The following is a 27,743-nucleotide window of genomic DNA, read 5'->3' on the forward strand; positions in this document are numbered from 1 at the left end:
GAATACTGCAGATAGCTGAGGGAGCAGGGCCCCAGGAACACTAGCAGTTGAGGAGCAGGGGAAGTTTCAAAGAAGAGAACATTCTGAGCAGCACATGAAAGTGACCCCAGACACTTTCCTTTGCTCAATGCCCACATTTAACAGTCAACAAGGTCTACTTTCCAGATATATTCCTCAAAACCATATTGCTTGAAGTTAACTCTTTATCTATTTCCTCATACTGTAAGTTCAAGCACAAGGAAAGTATCTTTTTCTTGTCAGCCCAAGATCTAACACAATGCCTGACATTCAGAAGATGCCCAATAATTGTCTGAGGACCTGAATTACTTTCTTAAAATGAGCCCAAGTGTGGGATTTACTAAAGATTGAACAAGAAAGAGCAATAATGTCAGCAAAGCAGTAAACAAAGTAATCTTATGGACAGATCTGAGAGCAGTCTTGCTATTAGCTGGTAAATGGCTATTACCATCTTAATAGGTGACAGTTCCAGACTTCAGTTGGTTTTCCCCTAGCCTGGGAGGCCTTGCAGGAGGTCAGAGGATCCCTATGATAAATGGAATGCCATCAAGTTTTCAACTTTAGGTTTCCATTCCATTTTTTTTAAATTACGAGATGACCAGCTTAATCTCACTTTGCTACATTAGAAACACGATAGACATAATTTCTTTATGATGGACATAAAGAAAATAATATGAAAGCCAGGTGTGGTGGCATGTGCCTATAGTCCCAGCTACTCAGGAGGTAAGGCAGGAGGGTCACTTGAACCCAGGAGTTCAAAGCTAATCTGGGCAACATAGAAGCAGTCTCAAAAGCAAAAAAAAAAAAAAAAAAAGAGGGAAGGAAAGAAAATAATCTTATAAATCATTTTTGGCAAATGAAATATTCAAATATTTCTCTATATTATTGTTTGACAAGATGTGGAAAAATAAAAAGTTATGCATTTTTAAAAGTCAGTGGATAAATCTGCCTACACAAAAATATCCTCTAGATTTTGATAATATTACCCCATATCACCCCAATGCCTAATTCCTGAATTCCATATCCCACATTCACTCTTTTTTGCTGTCAGACACTTCCTTCCCCCAAGGCAAGTACCATTATATTCTATTTCCACAGCCTCTAACATTTGCCACTATGCACACTAACACTTGGTATAACATTCAAAGGGGGAGCCTGAGAGGGTAGGACAGTAGCCCAAACTCATTTCTTAAAGTTCCATACTGGAAATGAGGGGAAAACAGTGAAGATGAAGGATAGTTGTAGAACGGTGGGGGCATTCTGGAACTCAAGTACAACTCTGGGTATCAATCAGTACAGTATAAAGGTGCTCTGAAATTGGTCGTTCCCCACACCTTACTCGTTGTTAAATATTGTTTTGTTGTTGATGGCCCCCAAGAAAGCAAGAATTTTCCAGATGCCAGAATCCTCTCCCTGGCTGGGCTGATTTCCCCTCTCCTTAGCTTGGCCTCCCTCCTAGCTCTTTTTCTTTCCTCTAGAAGCCTGAGGAAGGCATTAAGAAGCAGGAAGAAGCCAGCTGTCCCACATTTGTAATCTCAGCTACTCATCCTGAAGCAAGATGATTGTAAGTTTGAGGCCAACTTGAGAAATTTAGCAAGACCCTGTCTTAAAGAAAAAAAAAAAAAGGCTGGCTCAGTGGTAGGGCACATGTCTACCATAGACAAGGCCCTGGGTCAGTACTGATGAGAGAGAGACACAGACAGAGGGGAGAGGGGATTGGAGAGGAGGAGAGGAGAGGGGAGGGGAGGGGAGGGGAGGGGAGAGGAAAGGGGTTAGAGGAAAGGGAACAAGGAAAAAAAGTCATACAGAGTATGTCAGAACCTTAATTCCGGTCAGATCTGTGATGAAACCATCCACCCTGTGTCAAAGGCTAGTCTAATTTCACAACAGCTCTAGGGTCCTACAGAGTACAATCAAATTCTGCAGACCTGGGTCTCAGTGCAAAAGAGACCTGCAGTCTGATAGCAAGATAAATTAAAATCTGGAAGGAAGGGAATAAGGGGAGTAGTGGGGGAGACAAATGGTGGGGTAATAGGAGGGATAAACATGGTAAAAATACATTACATGCACTGAGACTCACCCCCAGTATACAACCAGGGGGAGGGTGGGGCAAGGGGATGATGAGGGAGGAATGATTAAAGTATGTTATGTGCAAAAAAATTTTTAACTGTGTAAGATGAACAGGAGGACAACACTGAGCTATTTTAAATAAAGCACTACATTCTAAATTCCCAATAATATGACTGATTGAACGCAAGAATTTTACTTCCACTCCCTCTTAAAACTACACTCAAAATGTAAAGGAGGTTAGTTTGGGGGGGGGTGTTTTAGAGGCAGTGCTTCCTATATTATTATTTTTATTTTAAGCATAAACTATGAGAGAAAAATCACAGCAACAGAATTTTGGAAACTAGAGATCACTGGCCAACTACTGATTAATTTGGCCAAAAAGATACCTGAATTACAGAGAGCCAAGAGACACAATTTATACATTATAACGCTTGAATCCCAGGAATTGAATGATCAGGAGCCAGCGGTGGGGCTCTACACAGAAGAGTGAGAATGAAGTCAGTGTAAGAAACAGATGCTGATCTGGGGATGTATTCAGTAGGAGAGCACCAGCAAGCCCTGGGTTCAATCCCCAGCATCACGGTCTCCTCTACCCCCAAAAGGAAGAAATGAACATCTCTTCCCCCATGCCTATAGGGTTGTTTCTTGGAGAAAGTAAGATAGAAGATCTGTGAGAAAAGACTTAAGACAGGTGTAATGCCTTTCTGAAAAAGGGGGATTAATTAAATGTCTACAGTGTGAACAGTGAGTAGGCAATCACTCCTTAATTTGTTTGAAAAATATTTTTTTATATTTTAAGCATATGTTACTTATATAAGCTAAAACAGAATTAAACAGTAAAACAACAATAGAACCTCTATTACACTGTATATTCCACAACCCTTAGCCGAAATCCTGGAGGTCAGATATATTTCAGAATTAAGAAAATGTTTGTTGAAGTAGTAAAGTATTACATTACCTTATACTGGGAGTGGAGTCTGAGGCAGGCCCTAGCAATTAAATATATTAATATTTCTGCAATGCAATGTATGAATACACTTAAATACACACCAACTGGGATAAATAAGGAGTAATATAACATCCTGTTGGGGTCAGGCTTAGCTTCCAAATTACTGTAGTTTTAATTACAAACTAAAGAACAAAACAGTGTTTTCCAGAGGTGAAGGAAAAGGGGAATAGTGAGTTAATATATAATGAGTACAGAGTTATGTTTTAGAATATAAGAAGAGTTCTGGGGATGGACAGCGGTCATGGTCACATTATGAATGCACTTATAATACACTTAACGGTTAAGATGATAAGTTTTATTGTGTATATTTTACTGCAATAAAAACTGAAAAAACAAAACAACTTTTGGTTTTCAAAGCCTTTTGGATTTCACAATTCTAGAAATGCAATCACAGACCAATGTTTGGATATAGGGCCCACCCTTCCAAACCTGATACAATCTAAAAAAAAAAATAAGCTACTTAAGTGTTCTGTGCATTGTTTTCTTCTATAAAACAAAATAAAATTATGGTAAACATCTTCAAATTAGATGATATGATGTTTAAGCTGTTACCTCTTCTGTTGAGTTTGTTTAAATTCAGATAACACTTAGACAGATTATCCAACCCAGCTTTGGTATCCAATGGGCATAACCCTGGAAAGAATCTTTTGGGTCCACACGGAGCACTCTGACTTTGCTTGATGATCAAGATTTTCAGCAGCACCACGGATATCAGACAACTCACCTATAATGAAACACAAACCCAGACAAGTCCAGACAAAATGGTGACAGGAATAGTTTGTTTCTAGGTTCCCACTCCGCTCTCCTAGTTATGCCACTCCCTTGGCATCTAGGACTTCAAACTGTCCTTCAGTCCACATTCTGCCTGGTCCTGCCTCTTCAAAGAGCCCACTACCCTGGACAGATCTCAAATTCCTGTCCCTATATCCCATTTCCCATAGTCCAGCTATTTATATTACAAAAGGTTAATAATAATTACATTAATTCTTGCAAATGTGTTAACAAGTTTCCTGGATCAATATATTCCTCTTCCTAGATAACACCAATTTCTGCTTTTCAGGGAGCATTTCAAAATATTTTAAGAGCCTAAGGGGGTATTTAGGTGAAGGGAATTAACCCTTATTAAAAGCCTGTTAGTTTTCAGGTATTATGCTAAGTACTTTGCACAAGTTATTTCATTTAATCTTCATTTAATGTCTCATGACAAGTTGTTATTATAAACCAGTTTTTTATAGGTGAAGAAATTGAGGCTCTGAGAAGGTAATTTGTTTAGAGAAGGTAATTTGTTTAAAGTCATGCAGGCAGGCAGCAGTAGCTCTAAGATAGGAACCCGTTCTCTTTTTATCACCCCATCTTCACAAAGGTGTGTTGCAATATTAACACCCTAGCAACCAACAGGGAAAATATTTTGAAATAGGCAGGACCTTCTGTCTCTTAGAGACTACCAGATTCTTCTGCTAGTTCCTTCTTTAAAAATTTTTATTTACCTCTTAAGATTTACTGTCAGTACATTATGCCAAAAACAAAATGAGGAGGGCCTTCCTCAAAGTAATTGTAAAAAACCTGCATTTGGCTACAAAACTCATACTCAGAAATGGTCAAATAAGGAAAGCTTAAGTATTAGAGACATGCTGTTTGGTGAGAAGACCACATCTTTAGAGGGTAGTTAAGAGTACATGTAAAACAGCAACATCAAAATCAAAATTATGATCCAGAATATCCTTGACATAAAATGTAGAAATTTAGCAGGCAGAAAAGACACTTGAATTGGCCATAGCTAAATAGAACTATGCTTATTGCTGCTTTTACTGGTGTAATTTCACATTGGGGATAAATCATGGCAGGTGGGGCACCACTTTCTTCCTAACTTCCATCCCTATAATATAAATTCTGGGATAACAGGAATGTTTTCATTGCTATATCCTTGGTGTATAAAACAATACTTGACATGAGGCAACTCAATATGTATTTGTTAAATAAATTAATGGCTTTATCTCGTTTCTGTAGAATTCCTTTAGCCTCTTATCTCTTCCTATACCATATTTATCCCACATTTTCTAGTGGTCCCTCCAAATTTCTAAACTCTTCTACCAAGTCTTCCCTTCTCATCCCTCCTCTTTCTGCAGAAGGAGGTTTAAAAGTAGGAAAAACATTTTCACTGGGTATACATGTATTTCTCATTGAGAAATAGAAACCCAGAATACTCTTAGAAATGAGTGAAAATAAATAAAGAAAACATATGCTAAATGCACAGTGCATTCAATTCTTACCAAATAAAGATACTTATACACTGAAATTGCAACAGCTGTGTTTATTTCATAATTTAGGCATTTGGGAAAAAGTGCAATGTGTTTATTTTAATGTCAGCTTGATGTCAAGTTTAAAATATAAAATGAATGTGTCTATACATTTTGCTTTTTTTCCTAGAGAATCTCTTAATACAGTATTTTAAAAAAATCTACATCTTTAATTCCCAGCCTTGGTCACATACTAACTCAGGGGGAAAAATCTCATGAATTGTGTTATCAGAATGTTCTCAAATGTGTTCTAACCAATAGAGTGGGAAAATAAACTTGGGAGGAACAATCTAAGCTTTGTTTATTTCATAAAAAAGATCTACATTTAAAGGAAATAAAACCATCACAGGCACAATAGCACACAGAATTGCTATGGTAACAAATTACATTTCTTATATTTTACTGTTGTACTGTGGTACATATGAGTTATTACAATCAATGTCAAAATTAGCTTTCTTGTAATCATATAAGAGATCCCTGGAGAGAGAAGCTGAGCTGGTCCCAGAACCTGGAAGGAAGCTCCCTCGCTGCCTTCTCAAGCTCCTAGGGCAGAGAAGCTGGGCTGGCCCCAGAACCTGGAAGAAAGCTCCCACACCACCATCCCAAGCTCCTAGGGCAGAGAAGCTGAGCTGGTCCCAGCACCTGGAAGGAAGGTCCCCCGCTGCCATCCCAAGCTCCTAGGGTAGAGAAGGTGAGCTGCACAGGTGCCAGAAGCACCCCCCCACACCCCACTAATGAGAAGACACATAAACATGTCTCAAAAACAGACTTCTGGATCACCTACAGCAACCCCAAAGAGAAATGAGATGGAACAATGTGATACTCAACCACCTGGACTCTCTGAACTGGCAACAAAAGAGGATCTGGGAAAAATGAAATCAGAAATAATTACTCAGATAACAGCAAAGATTTTGTTCATGGTGCAAGACATGATTAATAAATCTAGAGAGGACACAGATTAAAAAAATAGAGGATCTGAGGAACATGATGGAATGCCAACATAGGAAACAAATGGAATCCATAAAACAGATACAAACAGATTTCCAAGAGATTCAAAACTCCATCGAAAGTCTGCACAGCAGAATGAACCAATGTGAGGATAGAATTTCACATATAGAAGATAAGATTGCAATTAGTGACCAGGAAAAGAAAAATTGCTTTAAAATTGTAAAGGAACATGAGAAATCAATCCAGCAGCTGATAGACAATGCAAAGAAGACTAACATAAGACTGGAGTCAATGAAGAAACAGGAGAGAGTGCAGATGACATAAAAAAAACTCTTCACAGAACTGATGGCAGAAAACTTCCCAAGGAGGGGAAAAGAACTTGACATACAGATAAGTGAGGCATATAGGACTCCAGCTAGCCTTAATCAAAAAAAATCTACACATAGACATATAATAGTTAGGATTCCAGAAATCCAGCAGAAGAACAAAATTCTACAAGCAGTGAGAGAAAAGAAACAAATTACATACAAAGGAAAGCCCATCAGAATCACAGCCAACTTCTCAATGCAAACCCTCAAGGCAAGAAGAACTTGGAGTGATGTATTTCAAGCCCTAAAGGAAAACAGCCTCCAACCCAGATTGATGTACCCTGCAAAACTATCTTTCAAAATTGATGGAGAAATAAGATACTTTCATGATAAAGAGCACCTCAGGAACTTCATGAATATCAAACCGGCACTCCAAAAAATTTTAGACAATAACCTAGGAAAAGACAATGAGGAGCACAACCCCAGGAAAGCCAGCAGAATGAATCCATTGGGCGTGACAAATTAAACACAAAGGGGGAGAATCCAACAAAAAGAAAAAGTCATGAAAAGGCTTTTAATACTTTTAACTTCATCTCCCTAATGAGTGTATAATTCAATCTTGTTATTGTACTGATTAGTATTTTTCTGATTCTAGAGTTGCACACCTTTCTTTGTGCTGCACTGGCTATTTATCATCTTTTTATGTCTACTTTTTAATTGGGTTGTCTATTAATGAGCTGTAAGAATTCTTTATGTATTCTGGTCATAGGTTATATGCATTGTAAATATGGTCTGTTTAAGGAATACTTTTCATTTTAATGATGTCATTTAAAGTTCTAAATTTTGATGGAATCTCATTTATCAATTTTTTTCTTTTATACATCATGTCTTTTGTATCCTAGGTAGTTCTTGCCTACCCTGAATTCATAAACATTTTCCCTTATAATTTCTTCTTAAACGTTTATACTTTTAGGCTTTCATATTTAGGTTCATAGATCCCTTCAAGTTATTTTCATGTATGGAAATAAAGGGTTGAGGGTAATTTTTTATATATGGATACCAGGTGTTCTAGAGCCATTTGCTGAAGACACTATCTCTTCCTCGGCTCTTGAAATGAGTTTATATTCTATAAAATGCTAATGTTAAATAATCTTTCAAAACTCAGTGGACCATATATGTGTGGTTCTATTTCTAGATTCTCTGTTTTATTCAAATGATCTATGTCTTTCCTTACACCAACACTACCTTGATTAATTGTATTTTTAGAAGAAGTCTTAAAATTAGGTACTAAACATCTTCCAACACTGTTTTTTTTGTGTGTTTTTTTTTTTAACTTTTCTAGGTCCTTTGTACTCCTACATAACTTTTAAATTTCAATATCCAATTCTTCATTTATAGCAAGTATACACAGACCTGAATTTTTATATATACCTTGTGCTTTCTAATCCTGCTAAAGTCAAATACAAGTTCCAGGTGCTCCCAGAGATTTCTTAGTATTTTCTCTGTAGATGATCATTTCATCTACATATAAAGATTTTGCTTCTACCTTGCCAGTCCTATCCTAATTGTGTCATTTTATTGCCAGATTACTTTGGTGGGGCCTAGGTTTCAAAGTTTAATGGACAGATGAAGAGTAGGCATATCTGCCCTTGTTCCCCACCTTAGGGAGAAAGCATTGTTTCTTCTCCTTTCATATAAGGTGTTTTTGCTGGAAGTATAGAGTACATGTCTTTGATATGTTGAGAAGGTTCTGTTCTACTTCTAATCTCCTGATAGCTTTTACCATGAACAGCTGTAGAATTTAGTCCAATACTTTTTCTCCAACTAGTGACTGGATCATATGGCTTTTACTTTTCCTCTGTTAAAATGATGACTTTTGGGGGTGGATCTTCCAATGCTGAGCCAACACTGCCATCCCTATAACAAAACCACTTTCTACATATTGCCAGATCTGACCTCTAATAGTTTGTTTTGTTAAACAAATTTCTATCTATGTTTATACTTTTTTCTTCTATTATCTTTATCCAGTTTTAGGATTAGCATAATGTTGAGTTTCTAAACTGAGGGGAGAAGTGTTCCTTCTTTTTTCTGCTTTAATTGTTTGATAATAATTTTTTTTTTTTTTTGTACCTGGGATTGAACTCAGGTCCTTGCCTTGCAAGGCAGGTGGCGGAACCACTAAGCTAAATCCCTGGCCCTGTTTGATATAATTTATCAGTTAAAATGTATATGAGCCTGCAGTTGTCATACAGGTAGGTTTTCAAGCTAGGAATATACTTTCTTTAATAGGTGCTATTCAGATTTTATATTTCCTCCAGAGTTAGCTTCATTAATTTGTTTTCCAAGGTACTTCTTAGAAGTTGTCAAATTTATTTCAAAACAGATTTTTGAAATATGCTTTCTATATCCTTTCAAATTCTGTAAAATCTGTGGTAATGTCTTCTAGATCTTGACATTGTAATTTAAAAAATGTATAATTGATATTATGTAACAGGAAGTAAAGGTCTAAAGGAGCAGGGGAAGTGGGAGGGGTAGGGGAAAGGAAAAAAGGGAAAAGAAAAATATGAGAAAAGGAAAAAAATGGAAACAAAGTTGTGCAAATAGGGAAGGGGGGGGTAAAGGGAGGGCAAGGGAAGGGGAACAAAAAGAACCAAGATACTCATGTAATGGTACAAGATCCTAATGATGAATGTAACTGTATTTTATACCGAAAATGTACCAGTAAACTTAATGGGGGGGGGGGCGGGAAGAGATCCCTGGAATAATTTATACTTACAGTTCAAGGAATTCTCAGTTCTAGCCAGTGTCATCTTCTGTCTAAAAATTATAAATCTTCTTTTCTAAAAATTATAATTAAAATATATAAAATAATGATTCATATTTGGCATAGAGTTAAGTTTGCCCTGTCATTTTACTCATGTAGAGATTTTCCTAAAATGACAAAAGAAACATTATTGCACAAACATCATTCTGAATATTTAAAGTATTGCTCTGTGTGTAAGTAACCCTACAATCTCCATGGGGAATAAGGATAAATAAAAAGTTCATAAAAATGTACATTTGGTTTTACTATAATAGACACACATCTACAGTTTTACTTATATAAACAGGTAAGAAATACCTACTGTCCTAAAGTATTAGTTCTGTAATGTCCTCTAAGCTTTCATTTCATGACTTCAAAGTGTATTGTCTCTGAGCTCATTTAAATTATTAGTGATTAACATGATCAGATGAACCCTAGATACCCCATATATGTTAGAGCACTGGCTTTTCCAGAGTTTCCATCTATTAACTTTCTAATGGTTCAAGCCAATCCTCTTCCAGCCACACAGAAAATGAATAGCCCTCAAAATCAGGTATGTCCTTCACTATGGACTAACAGATCACACCAATAACAAGATGCTTCCAAGTCAAGTAAATATGAATCTAATTTATAGCTGTTACTCTGTCATAACAGGATAAGACTGAAGGCTGGACAGGACCAAAAATGTAATGAAAAATAAGGGACTCTGCTAAAAGGGACACCTGAGTCATCCACAGTGCGAATTCATTTTAACAAGATTAGAAAACCAGATGCAGCTTTCTCTTGGGTCTAATTGAAAGAAAACATGTAAATTGTACCTACCTAGCCACAAATATTCTTCTAATTTTCAAAAATAATCCACCTTCCCCCAGTATTTTGTACTTTAATATATGGGATGTAGCACTTGTCTATTAAGTCTGATGAACATATTTTCTCTGGCTTTATTTTTAAAGAAACTCAGAGAATTTTCTTTGAAAGCTATACAAAATATATCTCTAGGGGCTGGGGATTTAGCTCAGTGGTTCCAGCACCTGTCTCCCAAGTGCAAGGACCCAAGTTCGATCCCCGGTACCAAAAAACAAAAACAAAATATACCTCTACTGACATCTTCCATTGCAAATAGATCATCTTCACTGTTTTCCAGTCAAGAGGACTCACATACTCATCAGGCAACAAGGATTCTGTGGAAAAAAGAGAGTAAGAAATTTCATCTCTAATTTCACACAGATTTTCATCCTAGATATGAAGATATGCAAATACAGTATCTAGGCTGCTATAATGTTAAAAGTCTGGTTTTAAAGATATTTCAGTGATGACTAACAGGCACTTTCTCATGTCTCTATTAGTAAACAATATCCAGACTCAATGAAAAGTCATATTTTATATATGTAAAATGATTTGAATCGTACTTCATATCCTCATATAAGCATAAACATGCATATATATCAATACATACCTATATATTAATACTTTAAGTGTTATTGTCACAATCATAAAATTTAGGTAGTCATCCTTTCTTGTGACATGGATGAAACATTACAACTCTAGAAGTTTAATCTTCCTGCAAATTGCTCCTTCTACATATCAGTGTCTAGGGGGCTAATTCCTCACAATTAAGATGCTCATAAACAAGTTCAAACATTAACATAACTGTAACATACAACATCAGCCATACCAAACCATAAAAAATATTTTTCCTATACTCACATGGTCCTAGAATTATATGTAGTTTGGCTTTTTAAGGTCTATATATGGCTCTATTACATTATCCAGGTCAGCAGAGTTCCTAATACTGATTCATTTGAGCTCGCTGCCTTATTTACAAAGTCACCAGTGGTACATCGGAGCTTAGCTTGTTGTCCACTCCAGCCCAACAAATCAGTTCACAGCCTCCACTTACCTCCTTTCCCCTTGTAAGTACATGCGATTTCCAAATGTGAATTTTTTCCCTTTGTTTTCTTTCAAGACACATTCCTTCTTTGTATAAACACTGCATCTAATTCACTTCCATACTGAAGCCATCTCAAAGAAAACCATAACTCATATTCTCTTCAACAATCCCTTAAGCATTGCTAACCTCACTCATAAAATATTCATAAGCTTGTCATTTATATTTTCTCTATGCAGTGATTTTATTTTGTGTTAGTCTTGTCTGGCCATTTAAAAGGAAAGCTATTTGATGAATGAGATCTATTTCCTTTACAAAGCTTTCCAAAGTTTAATTAATGGATGCCTGATCATTGTTGATTATAATGATAATATGCATTCAAGGGAGGAAGTTTAGAATATTTTTATACCAGTGCTTTTGTACCTTCTGGTGCTGATCTACAGCAGTGATTGTTAATCTTTTTGGGTCATGAACCCCACTAATAAGCTTAACTAATCTATGTACTTTCTCCAAAAGAAAGAACACAAAATGACACACAAAAAATTTTGTATACAATTTCAGAATTTGAACCTTGAACTAACATCTCTGACCTAAAATGTCTTTAATTACTTAAAATTCCCAAAACAAATGCATTTTAATTTTTTTAGAGGTCCCCCCCTCCATGTATTTAGATAAAAAAAATTACAGCAAATGGTTGAGATGTGATCATTTACAAAGTTTACAAATACGATAAAGATGACATGAGAATCCCAAAATAGGCTGGTAATTATGACTCCCTGGCCCTGGGAACTTAGTCAATCTTGGATCTGAGCTGCTGGAAACAAGTTTGTCCAGAACATTAGAACTTTAGGGGTAAAGTGACAAACTAGGGGGGACAAGCAGAAGGGAGGCGGGGAGAGAGAGAGAGAGAGAGAGAGAGAGAGAGAGAGACAGAATAGGAAGATTCAGAAGTGCAGGGAGTGGAACTTTGGCTTCTTGGTTCTTACATCTTCTATCCCTAAGGAAGAGAATTGAGAAGTAAAAGTTGGGATATACGCTTCATTTCTTCGTAACATTCTTTTTTTTTTTGTATTGGGAATCGAACGCAGGACCTTGCGCTTGTGAGGCAGGCGCAATGGCACTGAGCTAAATCCCCAGCCCAAGAATAATATTCTTAAGAGCCTGAAGGAACCTTTTATAGGGAACTAGTCAGACTCTCTCCTAATCTCTTTAGAACCCTTCCTCCTCAGACAATCTTTAAAAAATAAATTCAGATTTTTTCAACATTTATTATTTACTATCCCCAATTTACTAATCCCTTATCTGGGAGCCATAATTGTGAATGCGAAAAGAAAGGGCCATGCGCCAAACAAGGGAAAGGCAGTAAGTCAAAAGAGTAAGAAAAAGCAGCCCATTTCTATCACTGTCACCGTCTTTCATCCTTCACGCTTTCTCATGTCTATTTAAATGGAGAGTCCAAGTATTCTGTGCATTCTATTACATTTAAGAAGATATGGGTAGCCAGCCCCAATGGCACAGGCCTATAATCTCAGAACTTTGGGAGGATAAGTCAGGAGGGTCATAAATTTAGGCTTAGCCCGAGCAACTTAGTAAGACCCTGTCTCAAAATAAAAGATAAAAAGGGTGGGGTTGTAGTATCACACACACACATGTCTATTGATGGTAAGGTAAGGAGTAGGAGCTTTAAAAAACAGCCAGGTTTGGTGGCACACACCTATAGTCCCAGCACTCAGGAAGCTGAGGCAGGAGGATCACTGTGAGTTCAAGGTCAGCCTCAGCTACTTAGTGAATACAAGATCAGCCTGAACTGCATAGTGAGACCTTGTCTCAAAAAACCCAAAATAATTAATTAATTAAAATAAATTAACAACCAAGCACTGTTAGCGATGGGTCCTTTTACCATTGAAAGTATGATCATCACAAGATCAATACATTTCATGAAATGGTTAACATCAGGTAGAAACACCTCAATAATTTATTTTTAGTAAGTGAAATCCATTTACCCATTGGAACTCCAGGAGATCCAAAAACCTTTACTAGTTGAAAGGCAAAGTCTTGTGATAATGGTAGCCCAAGGAAATGAAAATCAGTGCTTATTAAATCTTGTCTATCCTTAGTTAGTAAGCACTGTAATGGCTTAGATTCTTCCTGTCTCTTCGGCTTGTCTCCAAATTGTTTGTTTACAAAATAAAGTTCAGAAGTAACCTTCAAAGAGCACAAAATTTGAAGTTGGCCACTTAAAAGTTCTGAAGAAATAAACTCTACATCATTGAGTTTATTACCTAATTGTGTCTGAGGTTTGAAAGTCAAAAATGTTTTTTTGTTGGTAAAAAGTATCAGCCAAAAGCTAGATATATAATGTAGTACAAGAGAAGGAACAGGGTGTTTGTATAAATATACAGTGTGTCCTGGTCTGTTAAATGGCAGGTAGTGAGAATAAAACTGTCCACCAATATCTAGAGGGGAATCTTCGATGATACCAAGGAAAAACCACAACGGATGATTGTTAAAGGCCATAACTTTTTGCCTGTTCTCCTTTTTGTTATTTATTTCTGAAACTTTATCATTTTCTTTTACCAAAATAGTGCTTAGTTCATAGTTTTCTATTAATAGGTCATATTTATCCTTTTCTTTTCCATTGATATTACTCTGTTCCAGTAAATTAAAGTTTGGTGCCAAATTGAGAATCCTTTTCTGTATCTTTTTCTTATTCTTTGTTGGTTCTGAGAAACTCTTTGGGATATCCAGTTGAAGTAAAGAGCTTCTGAATATATTTGTTTCTGTTTCTATGAATGAATCTGTAGTTTCAGTTGAAGATGACAAATCTTCATTTTCTATCAGTAGCATTTCCTCTATCGATATTTCTGGACTACTTCCTGGTCCTGATGCTCCTTCAGAAGTGGAAATCAATTTAATCAGTTGTTCCCTGCTCTCAGCACAGGTCAGTTTACGTGATCTATCTTTCTTTGGTCTTTGTTCACATACAAACATATGAGTTCCCTCAGGCCAGCTACCAAAATAGGATTGTTTGTCAGGGCCTACTTGTAATTCTTTATTAGATAAATTGGCTGTGAAAAAAGCCCAATAATTGTTCTTAGTTTTGTGTACTCCTTGTTTCTCTCTTAAAACATCTGAAGTTCTACGTTGATAGCATGGAACTGGTTCATTTGAGAGACTTTTATCTATCATCTCTCTCTTCTTCATAAATGAACATGGGGTTTCAGCAAATAGGTCCTGGGTATCTAATGCCAAGTTATGCCTATTTCCAATATGCTTTTCAACCTTCATGCCAGAGCAGTAATTCCTTGTTACAGAAGGAAGATTTTGAAGCCCTGTTGGACAAGTAACATTTGGCACTAATGACAAAGTTTGAAGCAAGTCATCATCTTCCCTAGGGAAGTAATTCTTTGATGGGCTGTCCAACTCAACTGTAGGTATAAGATTTGGAAAGCAATCTTCAGGATCTATGTTTTTCCAACTATTTTCTTTATAGCCATTCACAAAATCCCCTACTTCATTTTGTAAGCCACTATTTAAGAGAAAACTTGTTTCTCTTTTGATCTCTTTAAAATCTTCTTCACCTGGAGCTGGGTCTTGATCTCTTGGGGTAAGATAATTCAAGGCTTCAAATGAGTTTTCAACCATGATTTCACTAAGAGTCTCATGCTTTTTGTTTCTTTTTCTGTTTTTCTTCTGTTTGGTTTTGCTGAGTCTATGACCACTTTTCTTCAAAATCTTTTCTCTGAAAAATAAAAGAATTAAGATACTTCATAACTTAATTATTTGTATAACATTAGCAAACTGTAACATCAAACTTAATATGCAGATTTTTAAATCATTAGTATATGGATTCTAAAGTATACATGCATTTTGTACTATTTTAAAATCATTTTTAAAGAGATATACTTTAATTCTGTAAATTAAAAATGAGTATACATTGAGAAAGTTAAAGCTCATATTGTGGCCAGGGATTTAGCTCAGTGGTTTCACCACCTGCCTCGCAAGCTCAAGGTCCCGAGTTCGATCCCTGGTACCAAAAAAAAGCTCATATGTACATACTAATTTCATAAACTAATAACTTTATGAATACCTGATATTTTCCTTAAAGAAAATATTTCATATACATGTGCAAAACCTAGCAATAGATATTTTAGATTTCCTAACATTGTAGATTTTGAAAAATAAAAAGTGGCTGGTATAGTCCCAAATTGAACAACTTTTGTGGCTTTAATAGCTAGGTTTTACGCAGACATAAAAGCTTTGCCAATTAAGTTGCTCTATCAAATTATATACAATGGTTAATAATGAGCAGCTGAATTCAGCATTTGGGCAACATGTTTCTAATTGTCTAGCTGGCAGTGGATCTAAACCAATGGTTATAGCACTATTTTGTATGTGGGGGTTAGAAATAGGTAAAGGCATTTTTGGTGGTCACAATGATTGGTAATGTGTTGCTGGTATTGGGAGAACTGTCCTACAATTTCTAGTTAAAAATTTATCCTAACCCAAAAGAGTAACAGCATTCTCATCAAACACACTACGAGTTAGCTCCCCTTAATTGAAGACAATATTTGATCCTATGAGAAAATGAAAGATTTAGGGATTTTTCTAATTCTGAGTATAAAGGTCCTGTTATCCTCTCCACAATGGATTATTCCACACTGGATAATCAGAGTCAGGGACTAGGTGCCAATGAAAACAAAAAACACAGTGGAAAAAGGACAAAAAACATGAGAAGAAAAACATCAAGGAGAGAGTAATAGAAAAACAAAGAAGCAGGGAAACAAACCCAAACACAGAAGAATAAAGAGATCATGAGGGAAAGGGACATGTCCTTTGTTCTCAGGCTGGGCATGGGCAAATGAGTTTATTAAACCAACCCCGGGCCTCTGGCCTAGCTTATTACTAGCTTGTACCTAGTGCTGCTAGGCTATTTTTAACAGACTGATACATGAACACCTTGTTCTCTGTCACCAAATTGCTGCTGTCCTTGTTTATACATTCCTGGATTTTGACTTAGAAATAACATTAGGGAATCCTAATGTACCTAGAAGCAGCTGTGGCAGAGCCTCTCTAAAAATTATATTGAGTGAAGAATGCCATCTTTGGTAGTTGCTTTTTTTTTTGGTACCGGGGATTGAACTTGGAACCTTGCGCTTGCAAGGCAGGCGGCGGAACCACTGAGCTAAATCCCCGGCCCCCATCTTTGCTAGTAACTCTTTCATGGTCAGTTCTGATTCCAAGGAAAGCTCTACTTGAAGTTCAATGTACAACATCTGTTATACCAGATAGCAATCACAACCATACCAGCAACTTCAGTGCCAAATTCATACCAAAGTCTAGGTTGTCATTCTAAAACAAAACACAAAAAACACAAAAAGCTGTCTCTGTCCAAATGTGAACCATCCTGTTGATCTGGTTGCAAGGCAAGGAGAAAAAGAATGGGTAGTATTTGTTGTTCTTTTATTTATTTATTTGTTTATTTATTTATTGGGTTAAATGGTAATATACTGAGAACTTAAGATTCACTCCAGCTTACTGGTTTGCTTGTTCTGTGGAGCTGAATGCATTAAATTTGCAGCCATTGTCTTTCTAACAGTTCTAAACTGATCAAGAAAAGAGAAATGGACTTACTAAAATATAGTTCATCAGTAAAATGTTTATAACTCCCTATGCCATCAGAAAGCCCAAGATCCACAATACTACTTCAGAAACTGGCTTTAAAGAGAAAAGCAGAAACTATTTACTTCACACTTACTATGTATTAGGACTTCTGAATTGGTTTATACCAAATAATGTAAGCTTCACAACTATATGAAACTAAATATAAACTATATAAAGAAAAAGTCCACCTCACAAAAGCAACTGAAACAAAGAGAAGCTAAAAGAATTTTCCCAGAGTAGCAGGATTTGGACCTAGATTCATACTCTGTAACAATAATGCAAAACTGCCTCTCAATTTATTTATTTATTTTTTTCCCGGGTACCAGGAATCGAACTCAGGACCTTCTGCTTGCCAGGCAGGTGCGGCACCACTGAGCTACATCTCTGGCCCAACTGTCTCTCAATTTAAAAAGAAAATGTACAAAACACTTTTTTCTCCCTCTCTTGTCCTCCTACATGTACATACCCAAAGCTACTCTAGTGGCAAGGGTTAAGGTCTTTCAAGGAGTACATGAGGCTTTTATCACTAACCTAATATCTAATACCTTCAGACTTTTCTCTTGTGTGTTCTCTCTCTCCCTCCTTCCCTCCCCCTTTCAAAGTAAACAAGAAACAACAACAGGAAGTGAGAGGAAGAGGAATCCCTTTCTTTAATTTGTTTTCAAAGTAAAAGCTCCTTGTGAGCAATAGGCGAGAGTATATGGCCCAAAACAGATAGGAGAAAGGCACAAATAACTCCTCTTATTTAATACACTTATCATGGGGTGGATGTAGTGAGAAACGATCACATTCTGGATACTTTTTTGAAGGGAAAGAATAAAATTAGAAAAATTGGATATGAGGACATGAGAAAAAAGATAAGCATTAAGTATGAATTGATAAGATTTTTTTCAAGTATGAAAAATGATAAGAATCAAGAAAAATTTTCCTGAACACTTGGAAGGATGAAGTGATGATGCACTATTGTGTCACAGGTCTATGCTAGGTATGAATTTTCAGAGAGGGTTGTTAAAGCAGTTGCCTCAAATTGTATGTAGCTCAGAGTCTGAATCAACAGGCTAATTTGTCCTTATAACAGCTGTTAGAAAGAACAAAAGACGGTTTCATTAAGATTCCTTAAAGGTTCCTTTGTTTTTTAAATACCCCCCAATTAGAGAAAGTATACTAGAGACTTGCTAAGGATAACAACTCACTGTGCCTAGAAAGAAGTGAACACAATAGATTATGAAAAAATCAGCTCACAAAAATACTCTTGAGAGTCTGGAGAATCAAGCAACTTATTAAGGCACTTTTCTAAGAGTTGTTAAAGACTCTCTAAAGATTGGAATTCTAATGAAAAATACAACACAAGGCCAACATGAAAATCAGAAAACTGACTTTACAAAAATATGTGCCAGAGGTGTGTACCAGTTCTGCACCACTGAAGTTCTAGACAGCTTTTCCTTTCCTTTGGAAAGGAAACACAAGTCAGTAGAACTGACTTATGAAGATTCTGGGAGATAAGAAAAGTGATGGTAGTGATAACTACTGTTGCAATGCATATGTCACTGATGTGGCTAACCAGAAGATGCATTTTCTATAGGATCATGTATCTATAAAGTGTGAAAAGTTCATCAAAGCTATGTCAAAACTTGTTAAATCTGATCTCACTTGTGCTGATTCACTTAGGGATGAATGCACCATTAGGGGAAAAAAAGCATCACAAAATAAGTTAGTTATGAAGAGGAAATCAAGACAGTTAAGAGGACAGGATGTAGTTTTTGAAAAGGAACGAAGAAAATATGAAATAAACAATGGCAACGCATCTATGATGAATAAGGTTTTGCTTTCTAGATGATGGCTTTAAATCTAAGCTCCTGGGTAGGGATAGGCTGTACCTCTCAAGAATGAGAGAGTGTTTGCTCAGAGACAAGCTAACTTCACTAAGTAAACTGTGACCTAAAGACAAAGTGAGAGAGCATCCAGATAAAGCCAAAGCTGACTACTATGGAGAAGAAGAAAAAGGAATAAAAACAAAAAGCATGGTAAATAATTGATAGGTCTGACCCCCATCTACCCCCACAGCAGCCACATGAGTTCCTGAGTTCTGAGAACAATCACAGTCCATTCCTACATACTGCAGATCCCCAACACCTGAGCCGAGGAACAATGCCTCTTCTGCTAAGACATGTGATATCCACCCTACTTGCAAGGTCACAGTGCCCATTGCTATGGCCACATGCTCATTCTTTCTCATCCCCCCAATTTCAAAACCCCCCTTCACATCACTCCACCTAAATCGATCCCAGTAACCCCCTACTCTATCCATAAAAGACCCAGCTCAATAAAGTGGACTCAAACTCTCCTTTGGAGTTACACAAGAAAGTCTCCCCAAACCCCCAAATTCAGACTGGCTATATTTTTTACTGGGTCATCACTGTTTACCCAACAGTAATGGTCTTCATGGTAAAAAATAAATAAGGGAGCCAGAAACAATATTTACCACTGCAGAATTTGTATACAAACTCACAATCATGGACAATACACAAAGTAAATCTAAAACACATCCAGATTATATAAGAAATATCATGGTTTTGTGGACTTTATGTAGTTGAAATAACCCACATCAAGTTCCTGGTCCTGGCTCAGTAAAAAGCCAGCAGATGAGATCTCAGGCAAATCAAATCTCCTTTCTGAAATGGGGATAATATTTTCTCCTGCAGAGTTGTTGTGAGGATTATTAATATAGGTGTTGTTAATCTCTACATGACTGAAAATGAAAGATAACTGATTCTCCTTATTGCTTCTGTATAATAATGACTGATGTCAATGGGACATTAAATGTTCCCAGCTAGATGGTTATTCTCTAGTATAACTGTACATTTCTCCATGTTTAGAATTATTTGCAAGGAGCCAAATGAATTTATCCCAAAGTCTGTCTGTACAAAACATAATTGTTACTATAATGACATAGTTTGAAATGCCCAACAACTGTTGTTAAATTACATGTAGATAAGATTACTATAAAATTTGGGTTAAGGGCTGGGGATTTAGCTCAGTGATGCAGCTGCCTGCCTTACAAGTGCAAGGTTCTGAGTTCAGTCCCCAGTACGAAATTATACTGCTGGCTTGCAGGGATCAACCCAACACAGACTTGGGCTCTGTCTACCCCATCTGTCAATCAGTGACAACAGAGATACACCCTGAAGTGGACATTTATCTGCTTTTCTTCTGTTCTTTGCTTTTTTATTTTTTATCTATCTTTTTCTGTTTTCCTTGTTTGTTCTTCTTTTAAATAAGAACACTGTTTCTAGATTTTTGTTTATTTTGTTCTGTTGCTTCTGTTTCTTCCTTCTTTCTTTCCCTCCTGACTTCTTCCCAAGTTCCCAAAGCTTGCATAATCTTCCTTTGTCCTCCAATCTTGCTTCTCATCTCTTTTCATTCTTCTATTTCTCTATTTTTCCCCCTAACCCCTTTTAAATTTTCTCCCCTGAGCATAAAAAAACCATGTTGAGTGAATATTTAGTGTACACAAATTTCTGGTTTTTTAAGGTTTGGTTATATAACTACAAATCCTGCTTATATAGTTAGAGGTGGCAAATTTGTTACCACAGTTTGTCATTTTCTAGGGTTTGACAATATTGTTATCACTGATTGTACTACTTTAGCCAAGGTGACATAATTATTCTAGTCAGTTGTTCTTCCTTTTATGTCATGATTGAGATTCTCTGAGTGTCATAAACAATACTATAGGCCAGTGTCAAAGAACCAAGGGCTAGGCCAAATAGGGAGAAATTTCTCACCCCAAATAAATTGAAGAGGTAGGATCTTGCAATAGACTCAAAACTCAAAAGTTAGCTACACCTAGAAGATATCACTGAGAAGTAGTCATTTCCTAAGCATTCTGAATACTAGCAATAAAGATATCTACCATAAACAATTTACAAGCATCAATGTAGGAATTAAACAAAAAATAAATAAACAAATAAAATTACATACATGGAAGCAAGATGCAACACCAGACTTCCAGCTTACCAAATGTAAACCCAGGGGGCAATGAGGTGGAACAATTTGAAAGCCAGCTTCCTAGACTCTCTGAAGTGGTAACAAAGCAAATGAATCAGTCTCTAGAAAAAATAAAATCAGAAATATTTTTTCATATAAATTCAGAGATGATGGTGATAATGAAGGGCATGATTAGTAAATCTAGAGAAGATACAGATTAAAAAAATAGAGGAGGGATGGGGATTTAGCTCAGAGGTTCCGCCACCTGCCTCGCAAGCACAAGGTCCTGAGTTCAATTCCCAGTACAAAAAAAAATACAGGAGCTTAGGAAAATGATGGAAACCATGAATGCCAAACATAGGAAACAAATGGAATCCATGAAACAGATTCAATCAGATATCCAGCACATTAAAAATTCTATTGAAAGTATACTCAGCAGAATGAGCCAATGCGAGAGCAGAATATCATATCTACAAGAAAGGATTGAAGTTAGCAATCACAAAAGAAAGATTTCTTAAAAATAGCAAAGGAACACAAAAAAATCCAACAAGTACTAGAAGATGCAAAGAAGGATAAATCAATTTTGTTGATGAGAGTTGATGAAAAAGCATGAGGTAGTGCGAATGACATAAAAAACCTATTCACAGAAGTAATGACAGAAAACTTCCCAAGCATGGAAAAAAAAAATTTGACCTACAGATAAGGGAAACATGTAGAACTCCAATTAGCCATAATATAAAAAAATCTACTCCAAAGCATATAATAGTCAGGATTCCAGAAATTCAACACAAAACCAAAATATTAAAAGCCTTTGGAGAAAAGAAATAAATCACTTATAAGGAAAATCCATCAGAATTACAGCAGACTTCTCAACACAAATCCTGAAGTCAAGGAGAGCTTGGAATGAAGTATTTCAAACCCTAAAAGAAAACAACCTCCAACCCAGATTGATGTACCCCACAAAATTATCTCTAAAACTTGAGAGAGAAATAAGATACTTCCATAATAAAAAATGTTGTGATGGACATTCTAGAAAGAGATAATGAAGAGTACAACTCCATGAATCCCAACAGAATAAATACACCAGGCAAGGCAAGTAATTAAACAGAGGGTGAAAAAAAGAGAACCAGCAATAGGAAAATAATATGACAAGGATGTCAGTACATATCAGTTATAACCATCAATGTAAATGGTCTCAATCTAGCAATCAAAAGAAATGGATTGGTAGAATGAATCAAGGAACAAGATGCAACAATGTGCTGCATACAAGAAACACATTTAACTAAAAAAGAAATTCATACACTAAAAGTCAAAGAATGGAAAATAATATTCCATGCAACAGGAACCTGGAAAATAGCAAGGGTTACTACTCTATTTGCACAAAAAGTGGATTTCAAGCCAAGACAGATCAACAGAGACAAAGAAGGTCACTACATCCTTGTTGAGGAAAAACTCCAAGAGGAAGGGACAACAATCATAAATACATAACACCTAATGCCAGCACACCCAACTATATAGAAAAAAGTATTAACAGACATGAAAAAAATCACATAATCACTAATACAACTGTAATGGGAAAAAAAGAAAATACAACAAAAACAATTTAATGGGGGTCCTCAATACCCCACTGTCACAAATAGACAGATTAACTAGACAAAAATTCAACAAAGAAATACCTGAACTGCACCAAATTTTGAACAAATAGACTTAATAGATGTCTGCAGTGTCCCATCCCACAACATCAGAATAAAACATTCTTTTCAGTTGCACATGAGATGTTCTCCAAAATAGACCACATACTAGCTAGTAGAACATGCTTAAATAAATGTAAAGGAACTGAAATTATCCCATGCATATTACCCAACCATAATGCAATGAAACTGGAGATCAATGGAAAAAGAAACCACAAAAAATAATAAATACATTGAAATTAAATAACACCCTCCTGAACAACTAAGGATCACAGATGAAATTAAAGAAATCAGACAATTTCTACATTTAAATGATAATGCCAATATAACATACTTGAACTTATGTTATGGGATGCAATGAAAGCAGTCCTATAAGGGAAATTTATACCGGTAAATTCCTACATCAGAAACAGAAGGAGGCCCAGGGATTTAGCTCAGCAGCATAGTGCCTACCTGGCAAGCACAAGGTCCTGACTTTGATCCCTGGTACAAAAAAAAGAAAAGAAACAGAAGGAGCTAAAATAAATAACCTAATGTTGAACCTCAAGCTTCCAGAAAAAGAATAACAAGTCAAGTCCCAAGCTCATATGAGGGAGGAAATTATAAAGATTAAAGCATAAATTAATGAAATTGAGACTGAGAAAACAATATAAAGAATCAATAAATCAAAGAGTTGATTCTTGGGCCCGTGATTTAGCTCAGTGGCACTGTGACTGTCTCGCAAGTGCAAGGTCCTGACTTCAATCCCTGATATTGAGAAAAAAAAAAAGAGTTGGTTCTTTTAAAAATTAAATAAACTGACAAACCTGTAGCCAACCTTATCAAAACGGGAAAGAAAAGACCCAAATCCATGCAATTAGGAAGGTAAAGGGTGAAGTCACAATAGATCCTGCAGAAATCCAAAAGATCATCAGTACCTACTTCAACAACCTGTATTCTAATAAGATGGAAAATTCAGAAGAAATGGACAGATTCCTAGATACATATGAATTATCAAAGCTGAATCAAGAAAATATAAATATTCTAAATAACTCAATATCAGTCAATGAAGTTCAAGATGTAGTTAGAAACGGACCAACAAAGAAAAGCCCAGGTCCTGATGGATTCACTGCTGAATTCTACAAGAAATTTAGAGAAGATCTTATGCCACTACTCCTCAAACTCTTTAATGAAATTAAAAGGGGAGAAAGACTCTCAAACTCATTCCTAGAAGCAAGAATTACCCCATCAAAACCAGAGAAGAATACAACCAAAAAAGAGAACTATAGGCCAATCTCCCTACTGAACAAAGACACAAAAAGCCTCAATAAGATAATGACAAGCAGAATGAAGCAAATCATCAAAAAGATTATACACCATGACCAAGCAGGCTTTATCCCAGGAATGCAGGGATGGTTCAACATATTCAAATCAATAAATATAATACATCATATTAATAGAAGCAAGGACAAAAAACACACGATCCTTTCAATTGATGCAGAAAAAGCATTTGACAAAGTCCAACACCCACTAATGATAAAAAAAAGCCTCCATAAAATTAGAATAGATAGTCTTTATCTTGAACTGATAAAAGCCATCTATGAGGCTGAGGATTTAGCTCAGTGGTGCCTCATCTGCCTTGAAATTCAAAGACCTGAGTTCAATCCCTGGTACCACAAAAAGAAAAAAAAAGCCATCTATGACAAACCAACAATCAACATCACACTAAATTGATAAAAACTGAAAGCTTTCACTCTAAAATCAGGAACAAGACAAGGATGTCCACTATGACCACTCTCATTCAATATAGTTTTAGAAATATAAGATAGAGAGCCTGATGCACACAGGGAGGACTGTACATGCCCTACTGAGGTCACAAGTCACCCAGAACATGCCGAAATAGCCTGCACCCCAGCAACAATCCACTGGACATCCCCACCTGCTCTGTACAGCCACCTGGTTACACACTACAAAGACACAGAGGACACCGGACCACCAGACCATGGTACTGAGTCCCACCACTCCTGGCCCAGAGGTAGGGGCTTCTGAGCTGCCGTCCCACTGCTCCTGGTCCAGAGGAAGGGCCTTCCTGGCCACCATCGCTCCCGCTGCTCCCAGCCCAGAGGAAAGGGCTTTTGGGCCACCTTCTGTCCTGCTGATCCTGGCCCAGAGGAAGGGGCTTCGGGGCCACCATACCTTCCACCGATCCTGGCCCAGATGTAGGGGCTTGTGAGCCGCCATCCCACTGCTCCTGGTCCAGAGGTAGGGGCTTCCAAGCTGCTGTCCCACTGCTCCTGATCCAGAGGAAGGGGCTTCCTGGCCTCCATCACTTCCGCTGCTCCCAGCCCACAGGAAAGGGCCTTTGGGCCACCATCCTTACTGCTGCTCCCAGCCCCTGTGCAAGCTCTCCCAGCTCAGATGAGGTAATCCATGCAGTTGCGAACAGCCCCCCACCTCCCAGTCAAACTGAGAAAACACGTAAATAAGTCTCAAAACCAGACTTCCAGATCACCTACAGCAACCGCAAAGGGAAACGAGATGGAACACTCAGATACTCAACAACCTGGACCCACTGAACGGGCAACAAAAGGGGATATGGAAAAAATGAAATCAGAAATAATTTCTCAGCTAACAGGAGAAATTGTGCCCCTTGTGCAAGACATGATTAATAAATCTAGAGAGGAACTCAGGAACATGATGGAATCCCAACATAAGAAACAAATGGAATCCATAAAACAGATGCAGATAGATTTCCAGGACATGAAAAACTCCACTGAAAGTTTACACAGCAGAATGAGCCAATGTGAGGACAGAATTTCAGATATAGAAGATAAGATTGCAATTAATGACTAGGAAAAGAAAGCCTGCTTCACAATTATAAGGGAACATGAGAAATCAATACAGCAGCTGCTAGATGATGCAAAGAGGAATAACATAAGACTGATTGGAGTCAATGAACAGGAGAGAGTGCAGATGACATAAAAAAACTCTTCAGAGAAATAATGGCAGAAAACTTCCCAAGCAGGGGAAAAGAGCTTGACATACAGATAAGTGAGGCATGTAGAACTCCAAATAGCCTTGATCAAAAAAAATCTACACACAGGCATCTAGTTGTTAAGATTCCACAAACTCAACAGAAGAACAAAGTTCTCCAAGCAGTCAGAGAAAAGAAACAAATCACATACAAAGGAAAACCCATCAGAATCACAGCAGACTTCTCAACCCAAACCATCAAGGCAAGAAGAACCTGGAGTGACATATTCCAAGCCCTAAGAGAAAACAGCCTCCAATCCAGATTGATGTACCCTGCAAAACTATCTTTCAAAATGGATGGAGAAATAAGATACTTTCATGACAAAGAGCACCTTAGGAACTTCGTGAATACCAAACCAGCACTCCAAAGAATTTTACACAATAGCCTAGGAAGAGACATTGAGGATCACAACCCCAGGAAGCAAAGCAGAATGAACCCATCTCGCATGACAAGAAATTAAATGTAAAGGGGGAGAACCCAACAAAAAGAAAAAGTCATGGCAATGACAAGTCAATACATTTCAGTTATAACCATCAACGTTAATGGTCTCAATTCACCAATCAAAAGAAATAGACTGGTAGAATGGGTCAAGAAGCAAAATCCAACAATATGCTGCATACAAGAAGCACACTTAATTCAAAAGGAAACTCATAGACTGAAAGTTAAAGGGTGGAAAACAATACTACATGCGACAGGAACCCGAAAAAAAGCAGGAGTAGCTATCCTCTTTGCAGATCAAGTAGATTTCAAACCAACACTGATTAAGAGAGATGAAGAAGGACACTACATTCTTGTAAAGGGAGGAATCCAAGAGGAAGAGATGACAATCATAAATATCTATGCACCAAACACTAGTGCACCCAACTATATAAAACAAATACTAATGGACATGAAAAGCCATATATGCACTAACACAATGGTAGTGGGGGACCTCAACACCCCACTGTCACAAATAGATAGATCAACTAGACTAAAGCTAAGCAATGAAATACTAGAACTCAATCGAACTCTTGAACAAATGAACTTAACAGATGTTTACAGAGTCTTCCACCACACAAAATCAGCATACACATTCTTCTCAGCTGCACATGAGTCATTCTCAAAAATAGACCACATACTCACACATAGAACATGTTTAAGTAAGTGCAAAGGAATTGAACTTATCCCCTGTATATTATCAGACCATAGTGCGATGAAATTGGAGATCCATAGCAAAAGAAACTCAAAAAATTTCATATACATGTGGAAATTGAACAACACACTTCTGAATAACCAATGGGTCACAAAGGAAATTAAAGAAGAAATCAGACATTTCCGTCAATTAAATGACAATGACAATACAACATATTGGAATCTATGGAACACAATGAAAGCAGTCTTACAAGGGAAATTCATAGCAGTGAATACGCATATTAGGAAAACAGAACGAGCCCAATTAAACAACCTGATGCTGAACCTCAAGCTTCTAGAAAAAGAAGAGCAGGACAACCCCAAAGCTCATACAAGGGAGGAAATTATAAAGATCAGAGGAGAAATCAATGCAATGGAGGCTAAGAGAATGATACAAAAAAATCAATGAAGCCAAGAGTTGGTTCTTTGAAAGAATCAACAAAATTGATAAACCTTTAGTCAAGCTTGTCAGAAAAAGGAAAGAAAAGGCCCACATCCATGCAATTAGGAATGAAAAGGGTGAAACTACAACAGACCCAGCAGAAATCCAGAGGATCATCAATACCTACTTCCAGAACCTATACGCCAATAAGATGGAAAACACAGAAGAAATGGACAGATTCCCAGATACATACGAATTACCAAAGTTGAATGAAGAAGACCTAAAACTTCTAAACAACCCAATATCAACCAATGAAATTGAAAATGTAATTAAAAACTTATCAACTAAGAAGAGCCTCGGCCCACATGGCTTCACTGCTGAATTCTACAAGACATTTATAGAGGAACTGCTGCCGCTACTCTTTAAACACTTCAATGAAAATAAAAGGGAAGCAATTCTCCCAAATTCATGCCTGGAAGCAAGCATCACCTTGATCCC

General features: G+C 36.9%; 2 protein-coding genes across 4 annotated transcripts in view; both read right to left on the reverse strand.

The window, feature by feature from the left end:
* N4bp2l1 (NEDD4 binding protein 2 like 1) overlaps nucleotides 1–3,821 on the reverse strand; it is a 49,565-nt gene extending 45,744 nt beyond the window's left edge. For both annotated transcript variants that reach the window (XM_087199495.1, XM_087199494.1), the window contains exon 1: nucleotides 3,650–3,821. The gene's annotated coding sequence lies outside the window, so the exon portion shown is untranslated. The remainder of the gene's footprint in view (nucleotides 1–3,649) is intronic.
* The window catches only part of N4bp2l2 (NEDD4 binding protein 2 like 2), a 165,107-nt gene that overhangs the window by 19,571 nt on the left and 117,793 nt on the right, over nucleotides 1–27,743 (reverse strand). Inside the window, exons 7-10 of one of the 2 annotated variants that reach the window (XM_013075843.3) lie at nucleotides 13,345–15,083; nucleotides 10,549–10,634; nucleotides 9,427–9,490; nucleotides 3,650–3,821 (exon numbers count right to left, since the gene is read on the reverse strand). In XM_013075843.3, the coding sequence (XP_012931297.2) occupies nucleotides 3,694–3,821; nucleotides 9,427–9,490; nucleotides 10,549–10,634; nucleotides 13,345–15,083 (2,017 nt within the window). In that variant the 3' untranslated portion in view covers nucleotides 3,650–3,693. Of the gene's footprint in view, nucleotides 1–3,649; nucleotides 3,822–9,426; nucleotides 9,491–10,548; nucleotides 10,635–11,353; nucleotides 12,339–13,344; nucleotides 15,084–27,743 lie in introns of those variants that run through there. The other variant, XM_004854762.4, reaches the window with a different exon arrangement.

The sequence above is a fragment of the Heterocephalus glaber genome, unplaced genomic scaffold, assembly GCF_053883595.1.
Source record: "Heterocephalus glaber isolate CG9 unplaced genomic scaffold, H.glaber_assembly_v1.0 deba00001720, whole genome shotgun sequence".
NCBI classification, from domain to species: Eukaryota; Metazoa; Chordata; class Mammalia; order Rodentia; family Bathyergidae; genus Heterocephalus; species Heterocephalus glaber.